This window comes from Thamnophis elegans, chromosome 2 (assembly GCF_009769535.1).
Source record: "Thamnophis elegans isolate rThaEle1 chromosome 2, rThaEle1.pri, whole genome shotgun sequence".
NCBI lineage: Eukaryota > Metazoa > Chordata > Lepidosauria > Squamata > Colubridae > Thamnophis > Thamnophis elegans.
Genome location: NC_045542.1, coordinates 108,202,790 through 108,230,097, shown reverse-complemented (window position 1 = coordinate 108,230,097; position 27,308 = coordinate 108,202,790). Strand labels below are relative to the sequence as shown.

Below are 27,308 nucleotides of genomic sequence, written 5' to 3'. Positions count from 1 at the left end.
TTCAGAACTACATAGTGCAGAAAATTATATATTTTCTCTTTTTTTTTCATATCAAAGCAACAAACCATAGTGGTTCTCATCCAAAATGCCAACAGCCCATATTTTGCAACAAATGAATGTCTACATTTTTAATAAAACAGAATCAGCACACAGTATTCCAATATTAGTCTGATCTTCATACAAAGCTAAATATAACTTATTTTTGAATGGATATTCAGAAACTCCAGTGAACTTTATTATAATCTCTTTTTAAAAAAAATATTTTTAAGAAGCCGTCGCAATACATTTAAATAATGAAATGGCCTCATTATTGAGTATTGCATCAAGATGAAATGAAACAGTTCATTAAAAAAGAGAGAAAGAGAGAGAGAGCAAAAAACCTGATTATTTAATTTTTTAAAAACAAAGGAAGCCTTTCTGTTCAGAACCCTCTATTTGGGATCACAATGCTACATCCAGTTTGTAATAGTTTGGCTTCTTTGTTATTTGCTAGCAGTATCTACATAACCCCACCCACCTCCCACCCCCAAACCCCTCCAATATGTCAGGCAAAAATCAGATCACAGCAAATTGTAAATGATCTCGGCAGGTAGTGCTGTCTTAAACCTACAAATGTTAAGGAAATTATCTACAGTTCTGTAAACAAATTACATTCTTTATTTTCAGGACATAAATAAGTTAAAATAGAATGATTTGAGCAGAAAAAAGGCAACATGCCAACAAAGAAATGTGTGTATGTGTGTGTGTGTGTGTATGTCATATATATATATATATATATATATATATATATATATATATATATATATATAAATTTCACACACACATATATACATACATACTTGTGCACACACATGCACATATAGTATATATGAGTATATGTATATGTGTGTAAGCTTAGATAATGGAGATATATTTTATATATATATATATAGTTATAATATATTATTTATATATTTCTATATATATTTTCATAAATGTTCATTTTAGGTTCCTCTGGCCAACTGGTGCAAATCTATTGTGCAAGTTAAGCTTTGCAATTTCAAAAAAAAAATTAAATTAATCTATACAACTGAGTCCATGCCACACAAGCATTTAAAAAACTCACAAACTGGTGAATTGGATAAATAGCTTCAAATAAGTCTTCTCCTTTTCCTGTTCAAGGAATTAAAAAGGAGGTCAGGTTGAAGTGGGTAATACATTCATGCAGGATAGCGTTTGTATTGTTTTTGTTTGTTTCTGCAGGAGACAAAAGGGGGAATATGTCAATCAACCATTCATTCTTCCAAAAATCACTGTGACTAATGATGCATTCATTTATCTGTTTCTTCAAAGTGATCAGGAATTCAAACAGCTTCTCAGCCAGCATTGTTTATACTTATTAGTCTCTGTTATATATTATTATTATTATTATTTATATTGATATTTTTGCAGTGACTTTTTCAGCTAAAGTGATGTTTCCAGGCTATGGATTGGGCTTCCTGGACTAGAAGAGGTAGCTGATTTGCTTGTGTCAGTTGTAAGGTTGATCCCACTGTCAATAGCACTATTGTTCTTGTTCAGTGAAGATGGGGGACTCGGCTTTTGCTTGAGGACAGAGTCTTCTTCTAGTTCTGTGTCATCAATGAGAGGAATATGGGGCTGGGAATCTTCTATCCTAAATTCAGGATGAGTCATAAAGTTGTGAATGGAGGTTCTAGATTCCGGTTTTTCCAAACCTTCATAGAGAGAGCTACGGAATGCCTTCACGACGCGGATCTGGGAGAAGGAAAAAGATGAGAGATGTCAGTGGCAACTGCTTTTTGAAAGCACCACAGAGTGATGTCAATTCTTGGGGGAAGGGATATTGAGTGAAAAAATGTGATGTATGGTTAGGGCACACAGGCAGCTGTAGTTCACAGTCTCTGGATTCTAAAGGCATAAACAAGAGGCTCAGCTTTGTACATTTTGAGCATCTGTATGAACTGCAATGTTAAGACCATATGAGTTTAAAGCCATCAGACCTGTTTCCAGAACTGATGGGAAGCGCTGGTTAAAGAAAGCGAAATCCACTCATGTGGTACATTCCTAGTAAAAGACAAGCCATGTTAGTTCCAAAGCAAATGTAGTACCATGCATCTTTATCGTTTTTTGCAGTGAGTAAGAAGGAAAGCCTTGGTGTGGTTTTTTTTACAGTATTCCTTTGTACAGAAAAGTATAAGACAAAATAAATTGCATATCTCAAACAAGAAAGCACAAAACACAAGACACAATTGGATGGAAAAGTATGAGAGACAAACACAGGAGCCAAATGTAAGAACCCCAAAAAATAATGACCGTCTTTTTTTCCAAATAAAATAAAATAAAGCAAAATAAATGAAGCAGCCAGGAGCACAGCAACAACAACAACAACAAAGAAGAAGAAGAAGAAGAAGCCAAGCAGACAAAATATTGGGGCAAAAACATGCTAGGAAAAAGTCTGTTATCACATAAACACAGCTAACTGGCACACAACAACTACACTTGAAAGCCTGGATAATGTGAACATGAAACTGTTGATCAACTTCTATTTATTTTTCATGCATATGTGAGGTAAACACTCGAGTATAAACCCAATGTTCTAGCCATTTTTTAAAAAAAAATCCTATGTAATAATTTATTATATATTGTGATTATCAGGTTTCATATAATGGAATTATAAAACATCAGATTACTTCATACAGATGAAGTATGTAAGCCTTGCAAATATGACTCATAAAGGTAAGTTAGTAAAGGTATATTTTTATGTCAGTTCTGCAGCTCTCAAACTATGACCATTTAATTGTTTCAGTGTATTTTTCCTGCTTTTCTCTTAGTAAATTATAAGATGAGAAAAGTGAGCAATAGGTTTTATTAGATAGAATTATGGCAATACAACAGACCAATTTCTACATCTGCTGACATCTGAGGTGAGAACTGATCCATCTGTTCTGTTCTCCTTCAAAGAAGAGTGCTTTAAATGTCTCCTATTCTCCCACTACCAAGGAGAAAAGTGGTGTTTCTTGAAGGTAAAAAAAAATCACCAAGGAATAAAAACCAGAATGGTAAAATATGTGCACTGTTGAGAAATGTATCATGATTATAAATGAATCCTGTGACTTCTGGGCATTTTGCTTGGCCCTTAATTATAGGGTGAATGAAACAATACTGCTCATGCCTTAAACAGGGTCATTGCAGCCACACTGCAGGCTACAGGATTTAAAGCTGGTGAGGAGACTGGAACTATCTTAAAGATAAAAAAAAAAATCCAGTCCTACCTCTTCTAGTGGCATCATTGTGTCTGGAAACTCTCTTAAAACTTCCTACAGTTGCAAACCCCTGCTTTAAAATGTGGCCCTTGATTAGAAAAAAACTTATCAGAAAAACTGAGATCACATCAGTAGCGTCTAAATTTACTTGTGATTGCATCTAGAACTTGAAGAGCCAGTGAAATTTTGGACTTAACTACTGTTGCAAAGCCAAAATGAGAAAAGGGAAAGGAAAGCAAACAGTTTTCCTCACACATAAAAGTTTCTAAGTCTTCAAAGTTCTTTTTGTGAACTCTTCAAAGTTAGTTGCTGCAGACACACAATAGGCCAAGCACATTTCCAGTTTCTTGTTGTCCTTTCAATCTTGCATATATGCACCAGCTGGTTAAAACATTTCCCCCCTTGACCAAAACTACATCTGCTGGTAATACTGCACTTAATCTGTGTATTGGGGAACTCTTCTCAGAAATGATCCCTAAGGTCTTTTCTTGTTCAAGCATTTATGGTAGGAGAAACATAATGGGCATTTAACTACTTTATACTCTGGCCAAAGAACTCTGAAACAGAAAATGCCCAGTATGAAAGCTCATCTTGACAGAGAGAGAAAACAGGCTGAGAAAGGAATTATCCCTGTCCACTTAACAGTTGTTATTCCAATGTTACATTTCTATAGGCCTGTATATTCTATAGAAAAATTGAATAGTTAATTCTGTTTAAATTCTAATTTTAAAAAATCGTGGGTCTTTTGCACAAATAATTTCAAAAGACATTCATTTGTCTGTAACTCATCAGGGACAATCTGTGTTTCAAAGAATGTGGTCTGGAGTCACAGAGCAATTATAAACATTTAGGACTACTTTATATGTATTAGATGTAAGATCTCCTCACAAGCTATTTGTATTTTTGGGATACTATTAATGTGTTTTGAAATAAGAGAAAATACTTACTGTTCGGGTTTTGGATTTTGGCAGTGGTTTGCTCTCCAAGCTTGTTTAGTTTCTGAACATTTTGTTACCAGACTAGGTAACATCAGCAGCAGGATTTTCTTGTCCTGTTCTCCTTTAGTTTATAAAATCCTGCTGATGATATTACCTAGTCTGGTAATGAAACATTCAGAAACTAAATTGAAACAAGCTTGAAGAGCAAACCACTGCCAAAAACTTTTAATAAGCACTCAGAAATCTTTTGCTTGGAGGGCTGTTACTATGTTTACTATAGGCATTGGAAGCAATGATTAAGAAAGAGGATAGGCAAGATAATCCAGTGAACACCTTCTTGGTATAGTCCAAAAATAATCTATCTGGTGGACCACATCACTAGGCTATAGAAATGATACAAACAAAACTTTATTCGTCATTCTGCCTCCATTGCTGTATCAGTGATCTAACTTTAGGAAGCTGTCAAGAGCAGTGATGGGGAACCTTTTTGGCATTGAGCGCCCAAAGCAGAGCACCACCTGGTCTTCAGGTTTCCGGTGCTCTGGCATGCAAAGACCGCCAGAAACCAGAAGAGCAGCTGGCAACTCCGTGTGTGCCCACAGAGACTGCAGGCCACCTTTGGCACACATGTCATAGGTTCGCCATCATGGGTCTAGAGGCTACTAGGGGTCTGGGTTGCATTTGGCCCATGTGTTTCTTCTTTTTTAGGAAAATGTTTTGAATTATTCCTCCTCAAGATGAAGAGTAAAGAATAATGTTTGCTCCCTATAAAGTTGGGAGAAGTTAAGCAAGGATGATTCATGTGTAGATGGGAAGCTCTCTTTCACATATAGCTGTAAAGTGAAAAGACCCTCATGAAGTATTGCAGGCAACTATCATCTGTAGTGGCAGAATAAGCTGTTGCTTAAATTGCAATTGTATCCATTTTTTATTTCTTTTCTAGAAATAATGTGCCATGGCCAAATTAGTTTGACTTTCAATGTAGAAGATTCTAAGAGGCATCAGTATGCATCTAGTCTATTTTAAAAGAATGTGCAAATATTGCTTTGACATTGCCTTGTTCCCAAACTAGTTTGTGAAACTCTTAGAATGAGGCACACTTTAGCAATTCTGCATACACAAAATCCAGGAAATTCAAAGAATATCATCTCCAAAGATGTTTCTATTTGCTGATCTTTACATTAAATTCGGATCTATAGAATCACATTTAACTTTTATACAAAAGAATAACTGAATCTCCATTCAGAGATTTTGTGAAGGTAAATGCAGGAGATTAGGTTATTACATAGCATCTTTGAAACTTCGTAGACCTGCTTTCTGTGCACATATATTGTATGGAAATACACCAGAAAATATGAATATCATAAAGATGGCAATTATGTAATGGAGACAGCTAATGAAAAGAAATGATAAACAGCAAGAAACATGGTTCAATTTTCTTACAGGAATGGAGACAACAGAAAAATGTTCTTAACAAAGGACTGGGGTAAGGGTGGGGAATCACATTTCAGGACATTCTGACATGGCTTTTAGTTTCCACTTTCTTCTTCTCTGCTGCTGCAATGAAAAGTTTTTCAGATTTGCTGAAAGCAAGACTTCAATAGTTCTAGTCAGCAAACAAAGGATAAAACACTAACAGATTTTTACCTCCATTTGAAGAAAAATAATCATTCTGGCCAAGTATAGAATATCCCTCCTCACAATGCAGTATCGATAACCCATTTTCAGTTGAACTAGAGTGGTAGGATATGGGCTTATACTCGAATGTTTACCTGGCTTTATCTAAGCCAAGTACCAGAATTGGGTTCACATTGATTATCAGGCTCAAGGTTAAAGACTCACAACCTCTTTTTATTGCACTCTCTCCTGCTGAACCCTTTGTCCAGGGATCTCTAGCCCTCTAGGAAAACAAACACATTGAATATTCAGAAAGCAGAGTGAAGGGTACTGCAAAAGCAAATATTTCATTTCTACTGAAAGCCCTATGCGAAGAAGAGCTGGTCAGGTAAATGTGAAGTCAGTTTTGCAAAGAGATGCTAACTCAGAGGGAGCAATTGCTTTACTTAGTTGAAGTTGCAATTATGCAAAGGCAAGACTGAGGTTCAATTAATTAATTATGATTTGCCCTCCTTTTGGAATATGCTCAGCATATTAAAAATACTGAGGAATATTTCTATTTTGCTAGCAGCCATAATACCTTGGGCATGTCCTGATAGAGAACTCAACCAGCACCTTCACAAAGATAGTTATTAGAATTTTTGTCTCTTAGAGCCCAAGAGTTTTTATTCCAGTGCCTGACGAGGAAGCATTGTTATCTATTCCACATGCAGAAACAATGTGGACTAGCTACAGAAATTTCAATACCAACAAAAAAACAACATCTATTGTTTTAGAGGGGACAACATGGGCTGTTTGAGACTTGCACTTGTCCTTCATGAGAAAGGAATCCAGGTTGACACATACAATTTTGTCTTCAGGAGCACACGGCAGGCCTGACACTGCTGTGTGCCACATCTGCCAGAAAAGTAGATGCCAACTCAGAGAGGGGGTGGTAGAGCACTGAATTGGGGTGGCACTTTCTTAAGTCAATCTACCAAAACACATAAGCAATCTCCATGATGAAGATGGACTTGTTCTAGGAAATTGTTCTACAATCTTTCCTAAATATTTGATCATATTTTACAAGAAGAGAAAAAATATGCCAAATATAACTATTAAGGTTGTATATGCTTTGAATAGAACTGTCAAGGTTCCAACTAATGAACCCAAGCAAATAAGAACTCTGAGATTAGAATCCTCTTCAAAAAACTTCTTTATTGAGCGTATCAGATCGGCACTGCTCTAAAGGAGTTCTTTGAGGAGGATTTGTCAAGAACTTTCAGGGGTTTTTATACTTCCTCTGGGTGAGCAAAGCAGCCTTCTGCTACCAATTAAAGCAGCTGTATCCTTTCTCGCATTTGTGTGCAAAGTCTGAAAAAAAGACTCTTTCACACGAATGAGCCAACGTCTTTAGCAGAAACATGAAAAAATATCACTGTTTTAATTATTAGGAAAGACATACTATGCCCACAGTCACAGAGTTGGTGTATAAATCAGGGTCGTTCACATACTTATCTAAATTTTCCTTATAAGTGCTGGAAAATGGGCATCTAATCATAAAAAAATATCTATTTTGAACTCAGACATTCTATTAGCAAGACTTTGGATAAAATACTTATTTTATTTTGCAGATGAATCAGGATTTTATTTTTTTTAAACTGCATTCTAATTAGGTAGCAATCAGAGTTGCAGCATATTTGAATCCTATCAAAATTCGGATTCATGTAATTTTTCAGTCTTTTGAGCTCACAGAGCAGAATAGGCCATTGCATAATCAACAACTTTATTGAAACACTTCATATATATTTTTTTCAAAAAAGGTACTCTAATATAAACAATTCTTTATGAAGTGATACTTTTCAATACAATGTTGAAAATTAACAGCACAAGTATATTCGTTTTAAATGTTAGAATAGAGTGATAAATGAAATTAAATGAAAGATGCAAGATATGTAAGATATTTGAAGGATGCTCTGAGCTGCTAGGTAGAGTTAGTCTCCAATGCCAATGCAGCTAGTATATCAATGCATTAATGTGCAAAGACAGAACATGCAGTTTCTGTTTCTTTTCTCTTTTTAAAAAAATTAAATGACCCCTGGAATATATTACCAGCTAGCTGCATACAAATATTTTTATTTTTTTTAACTATGTATGCTGCAGCTTAGAATAATTTAGTCTTTTTGTTTTTGTAATCCAGAGAATGAATTTCAACACTCACTCCAGTGGATTACTGTCCGGGTGACAGGACTTTTCTACTCTTTTATTGCCCTTTGAAGTCTCTTAGTCCTCTGCAGACCAACGGAAGGTGAAAAACGTCTTCCAACACCTTCTTTTTAGGAAAAAACTGGTCATTTGCAGGGAAGGTTCACTGGATCCCAGCCAAGGTATCTGTGGAGTTGTGTTTAATATAAGCCAACTGCAGTTTTCATCTATCCATGTGTATTACTGTTCTGTGTTCTGTTTATATTATAAAAGAGTAATTAAATGAATGAATTGTTTTAAAAAGTTCCCCCAAAAAATGTTTTACTACCATCAAATAGAAAACTCTAGATGTATTTTATTTGAGGCCATGATTGGTTTAAAATATTATAGAAGTTTAAAATATATCTAAATTATTATTTAAAGTGTGGTCCTATACATGGCCTATCACAGAATAAGTCTCCTGAACTTTACAGAACTTATTGCTCACTAAACATGCAGAGGAATACCCTGCAGTAGAAGACTAATACCTGGAATTCTGCCTTATAAGGTAGTCCTCAATTTACAACCATTTGTTTAGTGACTTCCAAGTTACAATGCCACTAAAAAAAGTAACTTATGACTGGCTTTCACACTTACAATCTTTGCAGCATCCCGATGGTCACATGATCAAAAATGGATTTTTTTTTTTGAAATTGGCATATATTTATGATCTTTACCCAGAGTCATGTGATCATCTTTTGTGAGTCAATGGGGAACGAAGTCAATGAGGAAGATTCACTTAACAATCGTGTTACTAACTTAAACAACTGCAATGATTCACTTAACAACTGTGGCAAAAATAGTTGTAAAATGGAGGAACACTCACTTAACAACTTTCATCTTAGCAACAGGAATTATGGGTTCAACTGTGGTTGTAAGTTGAGTATTGAGATCTTAAAAGCAAACCATCATGCATAATGGAGTAGATTTTAAAAAAATTAAGTCACTGAAGATGAAAAATGTTCTTTATTCCCCGCATGAGTACCAATTTGGTAAAATGAAGAGATGGGAAAAATCAGAATTTTTACTTTTTTTTTTGTTATGTACATTTTAGAGAAGTTTGTCTTTTATGCAAAAATTTTGAAAAAAAAAGACACTAAAAAAAGACTTTAGACTGTTACACAGGACCAAGACTTCTCATATGCCATTTCCATCTTCAGATCATGTGACCAAAGGAGGCGTGACTTAGCTGAAGGTTCTGTCAGGTGATACTCACCACTAAGTCTAAGCGGACATAACAAATCCAGCAAAGGAAAAGAGAGTCATTTCACAGGTGTAGGAGTTATGGGGACATTCTTTACATATTTATGTGATAGTGAGTTCTTTGTAAATGATTAAGTTACCTAATTCGGCTGGGATACCACTACTAAGTGTCAATCAAAGTCAAATTAAGTAACTTTGGTTAATAAAAAATTTAGGAAGTTTTAACAGCTTAGAAGTTATGTATGTTCCTACTATTTTACTGATATAAAAAAATCAAGCTCAATGTAACAATTTGGAGCATTCCTGGAGAAATGTAAAAGAAATTTGTGCAGTCAAAGAAGAAATATGAACATGCGAAGAACAGACCTATTCATTATAGGAGAAAATTGGTATTTATTCCATGGAAAGTAGTTACAAATAAGACATAATTTATCATTGGAAATGAAGACCTGTAGAAAATAGTGTATTGGTGTGCAAAACTATACCACTCATGTTAAAATGGAAGAGAGATGGGAAAGGGCACAGTGGCTCAGTCGTGTGACTTCTAGACAAATGAGCATCTCTGTATGCAGATGCAGTAAGAATACACACTCACGCCCAACCGCCGCAGCAGGTGTGCTGGTAGGAGAGGAAAGAGCATTGGATAACGAAACGTGGCTAGGGCTAGAAATATTGGTTACATCCTGGTTCTGGCTTGTGACGGAGGATTGTCTCCTGAGAGCTCCCTGAAAGGAAGTGCCACTCTTGAAAGTATTGACTACTTCGATCTGTAATGGAGGAAAGAATGAGACAAGTTGCTTGAGGAATGGACATAACTTTGCAACTGACAGGAGCGGTATTTTCTAATAATATTCAGCTGCTTCCCCCAAAAATCATTTCAATCTTCAGACTCAAAAATAATGAAAATGTCTTTTTAAGATTTAGAGAACACAGTTTCTATTCAAAAGAGAATCGTGCAATATCACCACTGCTAGGGTTGATTTATAATAGCAGATTTGTGGCTTAAAAAGAAATGTGTGGTGGGCATATTTTCCTGCTGTCCTTGGACTTTGCTGGTTCCGTCAGAGAGTGCTATAAATTCAAGCCATTCAGACACACTGCATCTGTAGACATTAATTATCTTTATATCTATCAGGAGATCAATTTTATTCACTAGGAGGAAAAAATATTAAAACACTTCCAATTTCATATAACAAATGATATACTTTAGAGTAGCTCAATGTAATTCTATGACTATCTTTCCCCAAATAGGTTCTTTTCATTTTCAGTCACAGCTTACCCTTTATAGGATTGCATAATAGCATGTAAGAGAGAACAATTTTTCAAATGTGATTATCATGATATTGGATGTCAGGTCCTATAATCTATGGTCAACAGAGCTGCATATGCTATTGCTGAGAACTGAAAACCAACAAAAATGGAAAACACGAGACCAGGGAAGAATATAATAATACATCTGTTGATTTATTAATACCATAATCACTATCTTCCAGTGAATAGATTAATTTCTGTAAGACAAACATTTGCAAACCTAACTTCCCATAGATTGAACTATAAGAAAAATCTGGAATTATTTGGATTAAAAAAAGTATGAAAGTGATTCCTACTTCCAATTTCCCAGATCAAGATATACACATCTTGATGTTTATAAGAAAATATATATACCCTAGATAAACAAGATAATTAAAAAAATAATTTGCTATTTGTAGTTTTCAGCTGTGGCAGCTACCTCCATAAAACCCCAAGGTGGAATCAGATACATATTTTGAATTGCCTATGAATCACCATGTGATTTGGATCTCTTTCTCTTAGGCATCACTTGTGTAAAAAAAGGGTTAATATTACTCTTCCTTGCTATAAAGTTATAGGATTATAATTACAAACAATAATAAATATTATTAAAATTACAGTGAATAAAGGCATGGAAAGCATTTGTAAGAAATGAAACAACTATCTGTGAAAAGGGAACTAGAGGTTCAAGAATGCAGGTAATACCACAACTTTTTTTTGCACCTCTGAACATATGCTAAAAATCACCAAGTTTAGCCATGAAACATATGAGAACTGTAGTGTAAGTATTAAAACAGGGTGACATCATTAAAAAAATTCTCTTACCAAATCCAGATCAAAACAAATCAATAAAAAATCAAAATATAAAAAAATCAAAATAATTCCATCAATTTTACATCAATGTTCTGTCACAACATTATATCTACTGTCCATTCTGGCATTATACAAAGTTTAAGACAAAAAGACATACATACAATATTTTAGATGTTATCAACATGAACTATATTAATCAAGATAACTTTGTACAATCTTTTATGTTTGATCCATGACTCAGCTTGTTCATTACTTCAAATTACAACCAAAAAACTAATTTACACAAAGGGACACATGAATGAACACCCTACACTATGGAATGAGTTTGGCTCATTTGCATCCTTAATATTAAGAAATGCTTACTTACCAGATAAATTAATACTCTTAAATTATAATTAAATACATTTTCTGGATTAAACTATTCTAATCCAGTAGCATGATGCCCTCTCCAATAGAGGCAATCTTTTAGAATCTGTGTTAAGAAACTGCTATGAATGGAACATGGTGAAACCCCAAGTAATTGACTCCACCTATCTTTCAGATTTAAAAGAAATGCATTATAACTAAAAGTAAAAAGATAAAAAAATATCTGCACTTCTTATTTTCAAAGAATAATTATTAATTATCCAACTTTAATTCGTTTTCTTCTGAGAAAGCAGCTAAAGCTACATTATTGAGTCTATCTATAGTTCTCAGTTAATTAGATCATCAAATTGTGTGGACTCTCTAGCCTACAAAAATGACCTACACATAGTTGGATTTAGCCCAACAAGAATGATATTTTATTTATGGCTAAAATAACTGGTTTATAATCTGCAGACTATAGAAGAGAAGTTTGTTCTCTCTCAACTCTGAAGAAAAATTCTAGAAAGCCCCATAAAAATGGGATTTCCTGAAACTGTGTCCACTTCACAGCCACCAGAACATATTGGCTACAGCACCATTTTATCAAGCATTCATAACTTTATTCAAATGAATGTAGGACAGAAATCTCTATTTACACATATCATAAAACAATTCAATGTCACTTTTAAGAAACAGAATGATCCGCAACTTCCTGTGAGTGGATATCTTTTGAACAGACAAGCCCACTGACTCAAATTTAGGAACAGCTTTATGGCAAGAATAAACATTCTTGAGGGTACACAAGAACAAAATCAAATTAAAAGATGGAGGAAGGAGACCTCAACAAGGAATAATGTTAAAGGAGGGTATGGCTGAAGAATCTGATCTTTCTTATACTACTTGGAGGACCCTGAATAGGTTAAGAGTTGGCGTGCCTAAGTATGAAACCAAGTTGCTCAAGTGGAAGTTCTTCGTGGATAATAACACGTTGTGTGGATGTGGAGAGACACACAGCCTGGTTCATCTGCTGATATATTAACCCACCAGATCTGCACGTATTCTATGTGGTCATATTCCATCTCTGTATTTCGGGGTATGTTTATGAGAAAGAGAAGCTGAATTGCTACTTTCTCGAAAATATAGTTGTAGTAGTTTGTAGTTTTATTGAACTTGTATGCCGCCTATTCCCCAAGGGGACTCAGGGCAGCTAACAAACTAAATAGGGGAAAGGGAAAATACAAAAAACGAAAAGACAGACAAATGCAAACAGATTAAAAACTCATCAACAGCCACAACCATTCGAGTGGAGCTGGGAACTCATCAGCCCCAGGCCTGCCGGAACAGCCAGGTTTTAACGGCTTTGTGGAAAGCCTGAAGGGTGGTGAGGGTCCGGATCTCCACGGGGAGATCGTTCCAGAGGGCCGGAGCAGCCACAGAGAAGGCCCTCCCCCGGGGGGTCGACAAACGACACTGGCTAGTCGATGGAATCCGGAGGAGGCCTAATCTGTGGGATCTAATCGGTCGTGAGGAGGTAATTGGCAGAAGGCGGTCTCTCAAGTACCCAGGTCCGATACCATGTAGGGCTTTAATAAAATCATAAAATGATTTCTTTGTTTTAAAAATCTATACAAATCCTACAGGTAAAAATATAGGTGGAGAAGGGGGATTGTTCTCTGATCCAACAGTCCATTATTTTCTTGGGGGGGGGGTTGTAAGTTCTATGGAAAAGATGGAATAAAACTGAAATTGAGAAGATCAGAGATTTATCTCTGTCAACCACATCTCCTCCCACAGCATGAGGAAAACCAAAAGAATATGTGTCCAATTATTTTATCTTCCCTCTCTTCAAAATATGTCTAGTACATTAAATAATACAAAGAATGTGGAGAGGTACTCTATCTTCTCCATGTTTCCAGCAGGTTCGTGCAGTCAGGGGAGGCAGGGGAGGCAGAGTCTCACCACTGTCATCATGAAAGAAAAAAAAGTGTAAAAAGAAAAAGGCAAGAGCTGAGGTCAAGCTGAACTAGTTGCTGCCAGAGTTACTGTGGATGACTCTGCTTAATGCTTAACTGTTTAAAAAAGCCTCTAAAAAAGCACCCACTACAGGAAGAGGTAGGAGAACGACGTTTCTGACTTTAGGCATTTTATTATCACTCGAGCAGAATTAAGCAAAGGTTAAAAGCCTAAAAATTCCTGACATAGGTGAGGCACGTCATTCTCCTGCCTCCTCCTGTAGAGGGCACTTTTTAAGAGGCTTTTTTAAACAGTTAAGCAGAGTCATCCACTGTGACTCTGGCAGCAACTAGCTCAGCCTGATCTCAGCTCTTGCCTTTTTCCTTTTACATTTGTTTTCTTTTCATGCTGACAGGCAAGAGCAGAGTTGAAATCCTCTCTGAAATAGCTGGAAAAGGTACGTGTGGGTCGGAGGGAGGGGGAGGAATTCAAATTTCATTCTCAAGTGTAGATCCCTCCCCAAGTGTAGTTTGATTGCAGGCAGAGCCACGTTGCCTTTTCAAACACACACACAGACACACACACACACACACACACACACACACACAGCTGGATAAAACTATATAAGCCCAGCTTCACTGATTACAAGTTTGAAAAGACAACGTGGCTCCGCCAGCAATCAAAGGCTCGGATCGGCTCCCCTCCGGCTTCTCTGCCTCTTCCCTCACCCCAGCCTGCAAGCAGGAGGTGAGTGGGTGGGTGGGCTTTATTGCGTTTCAGACATTTCCCACCCAGACAGCAGGCTGCATTCAACTTCTGTGTTTGTGTTTGTTTGAGAGAGAGTGAGAGAGGGAAGGGGGTAGGAGAGATAGTCCAATCCAACTTCTCTGTGTGCGTGTGTCTGTTTGAGAGAGGGAGGAAGGAGAGGGAGGGAGAAGAAAAAGAATGAAGGAAACTTTTCCGCAAAGGAGAAAAACAAATGCTGTCGCTTTAAATCGGAACTGAGCATGCCTGGCTGTGGAATTCTGGGAGTTGAAGTCCACAAGTCTAAAAAAATTTGAAACCCACCACTGTGTCAGTGCCTCACCAGCCATAAACCTCACCGCACGTCACTGGTTTCCAGAGGCCATAAAGCTTTGGATAATGTCAATAAATCCCTATCATAACACAGCAAGGTTTCCTAATCACTTCTCATTAACTCAGTTCAGTGTTCAGTGCGTACACCATAAGTATTTTTAAAACTCTTTCAAAATTATTCATTGATTGCAAATTAGCACAAAAAGAGAAAAGGGCAGAAAGTAGTGAGGGATTATTGTAAGATATATTGCTAAAATTCCTACCACGCTATATCTACATCTAAGTAAAAAGAGAAGTGTCTTGGTTAGCAAGAAAGCATAATTATTGTTTATTTTGGTTGAAACAGTTAAGAAGAGAAGAATTTTCCATGGATCATGAAGATAAAGACATACAAAAGAACTAAAGGCTATTTTTAAATCTACGAGAGGAACTAAGTGGAGAGTTGGCTCTTTGTTGTTTACACTCACCACAACCAGAAAGACATCCTGATAGAAATCTCAACAGACAACAGTCCTCCTGCAACCACCAGGAAGAAAATAACCCACATTTAGAGGAAACTCAAGGTAGATAATAGCCTCTCCTTGGGAATACATTTTGAAAAAACCTTTACTAAAAATTGCTAGTAAATTACTGGTTTAAGTTAGCAGCTTTTTATTGAATTATCATGTAATGTAGATTTATCTTCCCATATGTTGCTCTCCATCTAATACTAACTTCTTTTGCTTTTAATTTCTTATTTCTAGACAGCAACACTGGGTGCATTGGGCTGATGTGAATTTTATTTTCTACCCTATATATTCCTTCTTTTAAAAAAACCTCTGTCACAGTACAAAATGAGGCTGCACTTACTGTAACACAGCTTAACATGGTCTGCAGAAATAAAGCTTCTGAGATGGAGTCACTTAACCTAAAATCATGGCTTGACCTTACAAACATTTGTTTCCTCTTGGCATTTTAATAGTGGGCCTTTTCAAAAATGTCTGGTTTTAGTGATAACTCTATACTTTCTCTGCAATGACAAGAACTCTGTACAGAAATAGAGAAATCAATGATTTGAATATATATTGAGATATGACAGTGCAATTTGCTAAAAAGTTTGTTATAATACTTAATCCACACTTTTCTGTATATTTTACCCATTTACATATAATGCTGATGCAGTGTTTTTTTCCCCTTATGTTTTGTAAAACAACTATATAACAAATCAATGGAACATAAACCCTTAATGTTGCTAGCAGAAAGGCAGCAACATACAACATGTGGAAAATGTATTCTTAACCTATGTAGCTTAGGTTTCACTGACATATTTTTGAGAATCTAAAAATATAGTTTACAATTGAAAAATTGAGAAAAATTGTGTTACTTGAAAATGAAAATAGATTGGAGAAACACACTATTTAGAACTATAATATTCTGACTTTATGCAAGCCATAATTACATACTAATGTATATAGGACCTGTTACAGTAACTTCCATAAAAATAAAGGCAAAAATCAATAAAGAACCTGTTGGCTAGTACTCATCTAATATTCTAACTGAGGATGATGGAATTAAAAGTGCAATATATCTGGAGGATTGGGAAAGTGAGAAAGGTTGATTTAAGGCTATAGTTTGCATCTGCATGATTATTGCTATTGTCACTGTTCTCCTGGAGCATATTTTTTATCCAACATACCTGGGTTTGAATTCTATTAAGCCCTCTGAACCAGAGGATTTGTCCACGGCGAAGTTCCCTCTCTGCATGATCAATCTCTTCTACATCTTCACTCATCTCCTCTTCGGGCACTTCTTCTTTTAATGTAAGCCCTCCTGCTTCCTTTAGAAATTTTAACCTACTGGTTGGGATGGTTGCAATGACCTAAAATAAACATTATAATTATGCCAAGAGACAAAGTTTGTAGAGAGGGGATGAAAATTTAAGCTTACAAAAAGTACAAATGATATGTTGGCGGAAAAATTGATACATAGTGACTCAACTGAGAAATCATATTAGCCTGAAAGCCTTTAAAAGCAGACTTCTTCTTATTCTCCTTCAATGAATTAGAAATAGAGGACAGTGGATTAGGGTAAGGCTACATTTCGGTTAAAAGGCTGAGAACCAATCACCCCTTTGGGATAAATGCTTTCAGATGGCCAGTGAAAAAAGTGAGTGCCCATCATTACTAGCTCCACAAAGGTGTAGGGGGGACCCCAGGGGAGACCGACATTCTCTCCCTCCCTCCCACCCTCTCTCTTAAAGAAATGCTGAATTAAAAGAGAATTAAGGATCAATGCCAAACTGAGTTGGACATGGCTCATCCATTGCTAGTCATTACTATCCAGGTTTCATACTCTCCCTTGTAGACATGGGAAGGTAAAAAGTAAAAGTGAAAGAAAGGGACATAGAATTCTAAGAGAAGCCATTTTGTTGACCACATGGTTGGCTTCGGGAATTACCTTCTAGGAATCCTTCATTTAATGAACGAACCATCGTATCTGTGTAATCTATGAATCCCATCCATGATCTGAGCACCACTTCAAATTTAGTCTCAAAAGAAGGATTTGGAAGCATAAATATAGCACTGTTTACAACTTCAAAGTAGTTGCGTCTTTTCTGAGGTTGTGTGACCCAGGAAAGGGTGTGTTGGCTTTAAGGTATTGGAGACAATGCTACAGTTGTGTTCCTGCATTCTCTAAAGCACTAGTTTTGGAAACTGCAATGCCTAATTCAGTTCTTCTTGTCCAAAGGATACACCAGATTCTAGTTGCCAGATTTCCCCACAGTCTCACTAGAGTCTTTACAGAATGTTGAGCCTCATGCTAAAATAAATAGAATATATTTCCTTGAAGTATTAAAACAAGTCACATGTGGGAGCTCAATAGAAATCTTATCTTTCATGCAGATGTCCTCAGAATTAGGGATGGGTTTCAAAGTAGAAATATGAGCATTACAGGTCCTTAACATTAACAGAGAAATGTTTTTCAATATACTCTAGACAACGTCTTTGAATGCTTTCTACAGCCTTGATTAATCTGCTGTAACAATTATCCAGGATGTAAATACCGTAACTGTCCTGAAAAAAACATTTTATTCCAATAATATATATATATTTAATGTAAAAAATATAAATGATTTTCTAATGAATATAAAGAAAATGGTCCTTACCTGCCCCCATACAAGTTCACCTAATCCAATAAATACACACCACATCCATTGGTCAAGTTCCAAAGGAGAACAACTAAAAGGTTTCCCACCAAATTGAACAATTACTATCTACAGAAGGAAAAGAATAAAATGAAATATGCATTTACTACCAGAGCCTCAAATCCTGTTCTTGTATTTTCTTCCAAAAATTAACATTCATATTTTTGTTTTCTGCTTCCTTAAAAATATAATACCAGCATGCTTTTGGACCAATAAAATCGAACAAATGCATTATTGATAAGCTATAGCCTATACCTGCATATAGACAATTACCCAGTCTGAAACAATCAACAAGAAACAAAAAACAATGAAGGAGACAGACCCAACAATAAACCCAGATGTCTAATTTGCCCCCAATCTACAACAGCACCAACACAAATCCCAACAAATACACACATATGATTCGAGATGGCTTCACATTGTCTTCCTCTAATGTGATATATTTATATTTGCTGTCATGTTGTATGCCACCCAGTCACATAATTTGAATTGGGTGGCCTTATTTATCTGTGTAATAAATAGATAAATAAAGTAAATCAATCAATCAACACAACTCTCCTCCCACTATGAAAAAAAGACATACAGCAGATGAAGCCCCAAAAGAAATAAATTAATGGGCAAAAATAAGGAATGCTCAGATTTAGATAAAGAACTTTAATAATGACAAATTAGCAATTGATTTATACAATGTCTTTAGATTTTCTTAAAAGGACTATAATATAGGATGAAAGTGTGAAAAGTAGAAAAACTGCACAGTGAAGCATGTAAATAATATCTGGCTGTTTTAGCATTGTCAGATAGATTACCTGTACAGCGAATGTACCCAATACAATAGTGCAAAATATAGGGTTTCTAAAGATGCCATCAAAAACATTCCTTTCGCCATGGATTTTGCGTGCATTGATTTCATTAAATAGTTGCATCATGACAAAAGTATTAAAGATGATGGTGTAGTGCTCAGAAGGTGGAGAGTGGAGTGGTGCATTTCTGCCACTATCGATCATGAACATTTTTTCACCTGGTCAAGCAGAAAATTAACAGAATTTAAAAACATCGTTTGAAGTTTCGATTCAGGATACAATTTGTTCACAGCTCATTATCATGTTTTATGAGGTCATCTAGATCACCATTGCCACAAAATTCTGAAACAAACTATCTGTTCTCCAAGTATGCTAAAGTCTACAATTTCCAAGGTGGAAGTTTTTAAAATATAATTTGTCCCAGACTAACAGGACTAATTATCTCTAATTATGGTATCCAAACTAGTCACTTAGAACCAAATGTTTGCTTAAGAATTTCAGCAGTGCAACTGAAGTTCCTTTTGGGCAAGTTTGTAAGAGTAAAGAGTAAAAATAGGAATGGCACCAGGGCCTTTAAGGCGTCTATTCCCAAATCTACCCTTAACAAAAAAAACCTCCCCCCAAAATTCTAGAAGAATCTTCCAGAAAAATCTAGACGACTCTTCCCCTTCCAGTTATATTACTATATCATGGAAGCTCCTGCTGCCCTCTGGAATAAAATTGGCTTTCCATTACTGATAGATTACCTGCTCTTCTTTTATACCTAATGGACAATTTTCAGGGTATTATGTAATTACAAGCTTTGCAGGATCCAATCTGGGTTGGTCACCAGGACCAGAGGTTTCAAGTTTTCTGATTCGTGCTACAAGCTACAAGCTTTATCACCCATGAAAAATAATGCGACCTAATAATATTGAAACTGAATGAAAGTAGAATTTGAGTAGAATAATTACATTCAGATCCATCATTTTATGATGGAAGAAAAAATGAAGTATTAAAAAAAAGGCTGAAAAACTGAGCAATAAGAATCATTAAATTTCTCCAGGATGCTTGTTTATTAAATTTCAATATAAACTCATTTAAAATTCATAGAAAGGAATGTTTGTAACTCAGGGTTGAACTGTGTGGTCCTTGTTGCTCTCTGAACTTAGTGGTTTTCTTGCAGATGTTTCATTAACAAACTAGGTAACACTATCAGTGCTAAAAGGCAGTGAAGTTTGCTCAATCATTTAGAATTGATACCATAATACAAGAAGTACTAGAAATTTGCTTAATAAATCAGCAGAAATCCATTTTAAAAAGAAAGAATTTAGAAACATTGTCCAAGAAAAAGATAGGGAGGGGGGGACAAATAACTAAATTGAACGTATGACTAAAAACCTGAAGATAAGCCTCTAAATATTTTAAATCAATCAAAACATTCAACTAGTTAAATGCTTTGCTAGATGACAGGGCTACTAAACAGTGAAATTGCCAAGACAAAAAATAAGCTTTGTGTAAAATGGTGAACAGATTTCAATAGCTATCTAAACACATGGAAAAGATTTGACTCCACAATTTGATAATATGTACTACCAGTTGTTTTCTTTACAAGTTCTTTCACCGAACAGATAGTTTTCAACTTACAACAGTTCATTTAGTGACCATTCAAAATTATAACAGGGCTGAAAAAATATGGCTTTTCATACTTATGACAATTGCAAAATCCCCATGGTCACATGATCCAAATTTGGATGCATGGCAACTGGTTCATATTTATGATGGTTGCAGTGTCCTGTCCCAGGGTCATGTGATTATTTTTTGTGACCATCTGACAACCATGTTATTAACTTAATCTGCAATTATTCATTTAACAATAGTGGAAAGAAAGGTCGTAAAATGAGGCAAAACTCACTTAACAAAGGTCTCACTTAGCAACATAAATTTTGGGCTCAGTTGTGGTCATAGGTCGAAGACTACCTGTACTATCAGTTGTTTTCTTTCACAAGCTCTTCAATTTAGTTGAGGCAATACATTAATTAGTAAAACAAATAAAACGAAGAATAGAATTAAAATCTGCACTGAAACAATAAAATGTTATGCATTCATAAAATTATACAGCTACTCAATAAAATGTAAGGCATGACTGTGACTGGTGGGATTCAGCCAGTTCGCATCTATTCGGGAGAACTGGTTATTAACTTTCTAAGCAGTTCGGTGAACTGGTTGTTGGAAGAAATCTTTTTTTGTTTAGTTTTTTTTTTTTTTACTTTGCAGGGCTAATCCTGTAAGGAAAGCAGGAAGAAAACATTCTGGTGTTCTTTCTAGCCTAATCTTTATTGCCCTGCTTACAGAAACTGCCTCTCTGGTTAACCCTTATTACATTGTAACAGCTAAGGCGAAGCACCCATCGAGTGACATTGAGTTTATCATGCCCACAATGTCGATAGAGCCGAGGTGGCGCAGTGGTTAGGGTGCAGTACTGCAGGCCACTTCAGCTGACTGTGATCTGCAGTTCAGCGGTTCAAATCTCACCGGCTCAAGGTCGACTCAGCCTTCCATCCTTCCGAGGTGGGTGAAATGAGGACCCAGACTGTGGGGGCAATTTACTGATTCAATTTGCTAAAAAATCTGTAAACCGCTTAGAGAGGGCTGAAAGCCCTATGAAGCAGTATATAAGTCTAATAAATAAATTTTTAAATTTTTAAATAAATAAATAAATAAATAAATAAATAAATAAATAAATAAATAAATAAATAAATAAACGTCATATGATCACCAAGCCACGCCTACCCAGCTAGTCATTACGGCACAGAACCAGTTGTTAAATTATTTGAATCCCACCACTGCTGTGATGGTTTTAACTTCTTCCATTTCCAATATATTTAACATATCTGCTGAGAAGAAAGCAATTTGTTTTAAGCTTTTCTAGGTTTTGGGGGGGGGTTTTTTTGTTGTTTTTTTGAAATAGAGGTTCATTTTCTCTCATTTGCATTATCATTTTGCAATGGGGTAATGAACAATGACTGTAAATGAAATGTGTAAAGTCTTTGGCATAATGTAAGGGTGTCAAACTTGCAGCCTGCGGGCTGGATGCGTTACGCACTGGCCACACCTTCCCATTTTAGTGAAGGGGAAAAAGTTGTGATATGTCATGTGATGACGTGCCATCATGAGTTTCATACGCCTGGCATAGAAGGCTCCAACCACACACCCTGATTGTTTTTATAGCTTTATTTGCAGCTGAAGTGATAACATTGCAGCTGGATGAGTCTAGTCAACAGAAAAAAATTATATCAGATTTTCAAGACATAGGTTGGGTGTGTCAATAAAATGAGTTTTGCAAGTGCAGAAGTGGGTGGCTGCCGGTTCAGCCCAGATCGACTGAACTAGTAGTAGCAGTGGCAGGAGGCTGCACCCACCCGTCCAGACACTTCTGTGCATGCGCAGAAGCGTCACGCGGGAGCATGCCCGAACCAGTAGTAAAAAAATCGGCAACCATCTCTGTGCAGGTGGTAGGAAATTATGATCCTCCATTTTAAATATATGAAGATAAGGCAGAAATATAAAAGTTTAAATTAACTGGAATTCTAGGCACTGTTTCCTCATCCCATCAAGTGAAAGATTAGGAGACCAGGTGTTAAAAGTTAAGATAAAGGTCAGGTTCTTTCTTAAAACCCAAGAAATTGTGTTTGAATTGACCTGTGACTTGATCACAAGGATCACATGGAATTGAGGTCAGACTTGTTTATCACTGAAATATATCCTTCCCTGCCATGGCAACCAAGATTATGTTTCTTTTCTTTTTCCTGTCATTGCCACTGAGCTGCCCTTTGCAGAAAAGGTTAGTATTAGAGCTTTGGGATAACCCAGAGCTAAGATACAGGCCCATCCACTAGCTTTCTAAAGCCAATTCTTCTTTGCATGTATTTTTAGCTACTATTCTCCTATATTTTCTTGGCTCTTCGGCTTTTTGTAAAATATATACAAGAATAGATTTAGCTTAAGCCCAGAATATGTTTCAAAACAGAAAAAAATAATTAACTCAATTTGTACAGTACAATCAGCATTGTGAATCCATTTTGAACTTCTGGGAATTCACTATAATCAAAAATTCATTAATTAAAAAACTAGTTTTCAAACTTAAGAAGGAAGAAAATTCAACCATCAATCATTATAATATATTTAGGGGAGAATTTTAACGGTATGAAGTGCACTGAGTTACCAGAGTTGGATGATCATATAACCGTGTTTAATACATAAATAAATCTGAAAATTCATATCTTCTACTGTAGTTGTTATATTAATGTTGAATTGTGAAATCATGGCAGTAGGTCTGGGAGAACCATGTAAACAGGAAGTCCTTGACTTACAACCATTTGTTTAGTGGCAGTAATTGCAACAGCACTGAAAAAAGTGACTTACAACCAATCCTTACCCTTACAACCATCCTAGCACCCTCATAGCATGTGATCATTATTTGGACACTTGGCAACCAGCATGTGTTTATCATGGCTGCAGCATCCAGAGGTCAGATGATCACCGTTTGCTACCTTCCTAGCTGGCTTCTGACAAGCAAAGTCATTAGTGGAAGCCAGATTTGCCATATGACCATGTGATCCTGTTATGCCTACATCTCACTTGTCCAAGCTTCATGGGCTGACAGCCTGACATTAGCATGGGGTGGGGTGGGGGAATTAACTTAACAATGTCATTTGACAACTGCAGTGGCTCATTTAACAACCACTGTAAAAACAAGTTCATAAACTAGGCTGGACACACTTAAAAACTGCTGTGCCACCTACATAAATTCTGATCTCAATTATGGTTATAAATCAAGGGCTACCTATGCAGGCACCAGGGGTGGGTTTCTCCCGGTTCGCACCAGTACGCCAGAACCAGTTTGTGAAATTTAGCGTACCTTTTGGAACCTGTTACAAAAGGAAGGAAAGAAGGAAGGAAGAGGGGGAGGAAGGAAGGAAGGAAGAGGGGGAGGAAGGAAGGAAGGAAGGAAGGAAGGAAGGAAGGAAGGAAGGGGGAGAGATACACACAGGAAAGGAAGAGATACACACAAGAAAGGAAGGAAGGAATGGAGGGAGAGAGATAAAAAAGAGAGACAAAGATAGAAAGAGAAAAAAAGAAAGAAAAAGGAAGTGGGAGAGAGAGAAGAAAGAAAGAGGTGGAGAGAGACAAAAGGAAGGAAGGAAAGAAAGAGAGAGAGAAGGAAAAAGAAAGAGAACTTATGACCACAATTGAGCCCAAAATTTTGGTTGCTAAGCAAAAGGATTGTTAAGTGAGTTTCACCACACTTTCCAAGTTGGCCACGCCCACCCGGTCACACGCCCACCAAGCCACGCCACCTAGTCACATGACCACCAAGCCACTCCCACAAAACAGGCCACACTTACAGAATAGGTTCTAAAAATTTTGAAACCCACCACTGGCAGGCACTCTCAGATTATAGAAGGATTCTGTCGATTAATCCTTGTGTAATCCAATTTTCAAAAGAGCGGCTTGTATGCCATAGTATAATACATAATACCAGCTGTCATTTTTGTATATGCAAAACATCAGTTTATGTATCTAGAGAAGTTCTCAGTCATCCAGGTCATGGTTTGTCCCAAAGGTGGTTTTTCAAACTTTGTTTTTCCTTGAAGATGTTTTGCTTCTCATCCAAGAAACGTCTTCAGTTCTGACTGAATATTGTGGGGGATGGAGGGGTTTATGTACCAGATGACTGCAAGAAATATAAATCCTTCCATTATCCACCATTCAGTCAGAACTAAAGAAGCTTCTTGGATGAGAAGTGAAATGTCTTCAAAGAAAAACAAAGCTCAACTGTCATTTTATGTATGCATTAAACTGAGTCTCATTGTATTTCCATCATTTGCATGATGTTTAGGTTTACATAAATCAAGGCCAATATATTCTGGGGACTTGTGGTACTTAACCAAGCCAGTTAGTTACTTTCTCTCCTGAAAGTATAAGACCACTAAGTTACTGATTCTCAGAAACAAAAACATTGTAAAACAACTATACACTATTCTTTGCGTGGAACTTCGAAAGTTTTATCTAATATTTATTTGTTAAAATTATTTGCTGCCTATTTCCATGTGGAACTACTCCAGGTGGCTTACAACAATAAAAAAATGAAGTTAAAAGAAGTGTAAACAGAAGTAAAATAATAAAACACTAAAAGAAAGAAAGAAAAAGAAAATAAGAATACATCAATATTATAACGAAAGATGGATGTGAAGAGAGCAGAGAGCGAGGGGGGAAATGGAGTCAACCATCTCCAGTTTTAGGTAACTACATTTATGTAACTAAATAAGTTTTAATTAGTTAAATGCCACAGATAGCAATGCTGGAACAAAATTTGAAAATCCCACTAAAATTACCAATCCTGTTGCTTATTCTTGAACCTTCCTTTTTGGTCTGCTTATATTTTGCTGACTCTTGTAAATACAGTCCAGCTAAAGGACATGAGACCAAGGATTGTAATCAAAACATAGCAATGGCACTTACTTATGTACTGCTTCATAGTGCTTTACAGCCCTCTCTAAGTTATTTAAAGAGTCAGCATAATGCCTCCCAAAAGCTGCATCCTTATTTTGCCGACTTCAGAAGGATGGAAGATTGAGTCAATCATGATCGAACTGCTAGCAGTCAGTAGAGTTGCCTGCAATATTGCATTCTAATCACTGTGTCACCACGGCTCTTCATAGCAAAGGTGACCTCCACATCCAAGGCCAAGAAACAAGTGGCAGGAAGTCAGTTACACCATTAAGACTGGGAGGGGGAAATGCACATTTATATCCTAGTGTTTCATGGAACAAACTGAATTGCTAGACTCTGCAGCACTTCATTTTCTTCATTACTAAGGTTTAATGTATTTGCAACCAACACCTTATTTTTTTTTAGGGGGGGGGTGTATCGTCATTGAGTCTTTCCCTGCTATCTTTAACTGCTAGCTGAGTTTCTAGAGAACTATTTATTGCAATGTCTGACAATATGTGAAAGGAAAAGAAGACCTTGATGCAGTCAATGGTAGTTGTAACTAATTTCCATTTCATGTAATAAAGGCCTATTGAAACTTCAGCTTGTTTTAAAACGTTGGTGACAAAAGAGTGAATGGATTTCTGCATTTCCTGAAGTCATTATTTGAATTATGTACTCTGAATAAACTCCTGGTTATGTGGAATCCCACGTTATATATCATTTGCAGATTCAAAAGTAAAGTAGTTCATTATCTGTACCGTGCAAAAATAACAATAAATGGCATTTAAGCTTACCAACAAAAAGGAGAGTAAAAATTAGAGTGAGTTGATACACAGCGTGACCCAGAATATTTTTCATCATGGTACGAGAAATAAGGGCTTTGTTTCTACCATATGGTTTTCTTAGCAGAAGGGATTCTGTGGGAGGTTCCGTAGCCAGAGCAAGAGAAGCAAAAGTGTCCATAATCAAATTGACCCATAGCATCTGTACAGCTTTCAGAGGAGAATCCTGAAGACAAAAAAGAAAAAATGATAAAGAACATTACATCAACATCTTTATTATGTGTAATCCTTTAACAGTTCTCTGGAAGCGTATTGTCTTAGGATAACACACTTTGCCATTCTAATTTCTATGTGTCCTCACAACGAGCAATAAGACTTAAATGAGAAAGTAACATTAATGTGAAATTATGAAACTATCCTTTCATCAGTCTCCTTAAATCTCACTGTCTTTGAAAATGTGTGGATTTGATACCAGTGTACTCAAAACTGTCAAACCTAACCATGAGAATATCACTGGGAAATAGGAAACACAGAAACAGGAAGGACAAAAAGAGCCGCCTTGGTTTAGAAAATAATGTAATATCAAAATAAGTAAGTCCTATTGATTATTTCAAATATTTTAGGCCTCAACTCCCATCAATCTCAACCAGAATGGCTAATTGTGTAGGATTGCGGAAGTTATGGTCCAAAATATTAGAAAGCATTAAGTTACAAAGCACCTCTGCAATATTCAAGGTTTTATGGTTTGTTAACTATAGTACTCATTTTCAGTCCTGCATAAAGAACCACTAGAAGGAGCTATCTGCTCACAAAAACTAGCAGGGACAACCTTGGCATCTCTAAACAGAACATTTAATAAACAACTACAAACTAATTAATATCTCAAGAGAGAAAGTAAATTACTATTAAATATGTTTTATTAAACTGTGGCTTCAGTAATGACCTCTTCTCAGCATCTTCCACTGCTACAAACCATAATGACTTCTGGGATAGACTGATATGATAGACCAGTGAGAAATGAAATAGAATTCATTTTTTTCATTAACTGAAATAGTTAAGCATATCCATTTGAATCAAATCAAAGTTTATCATAACACGTGTCTTAATTCTAAACAAAATAAGGCTCATTTTGAGAGCACAAATTATTCCAAAATTAATCTCTTCATTTACTATAATTGAGTAATAAGTGAACAAAATTCTACAAATCTGCTCAGAATTCACTACTCAGTTAAATCTGCCTAAATATTACAGAACTGTTTCTTGAATTCTGCCATTGTTCACTATTGTTAAGTATACAGGAAACATACAAAATAATACACTGCTTTTTATGCTTGTGTTAGCCA

General features: G+C 36.1%; 1 protein-coding gene across 1 annotated transcript in view; it reads right to left on the bottom strand.

The window, feature by feature from the left end:
- Positions 1-1,647: 1,647 nt before the first annotated feature.
- Positions 1,648-27,308, bottom strand: part of ATP2B2 (ATPase plasma membrane Ca2+ transporting 2) — a 275,746-nt gene continuing 250,085 nt past the window's right edge. Inside the window, exons 18-23 of the mRNA XM_032212393.1 lie at positions 25,978-26,191; positions 18,713-18,924; positions 17,868-17,975; positions 16,398-16,580; positions 9,840-10,011; positions 1,648-1,755 (exon numbers count right to left, since the gene is read on the bottom strand). Of these exons, the coding sequence (XP_032068284.1) occupies positions 1,730-1,755; positions 9,840-10,011; positions 16,398-16,580; positions 17,868-17,975; positions 18,713-18,924; positions 25,978-26,191 (915 nt within the window). The 3' untranslated portion in view covers positions 1,648-1,729. The remainder of the gene's footprint in view (positions 1,756-9,839; positions 10,012-16,397; positions 16,581-17,867; positions 17,976-18,712; positions 18,925-25,977; positions 26,192-27,308) is intronic.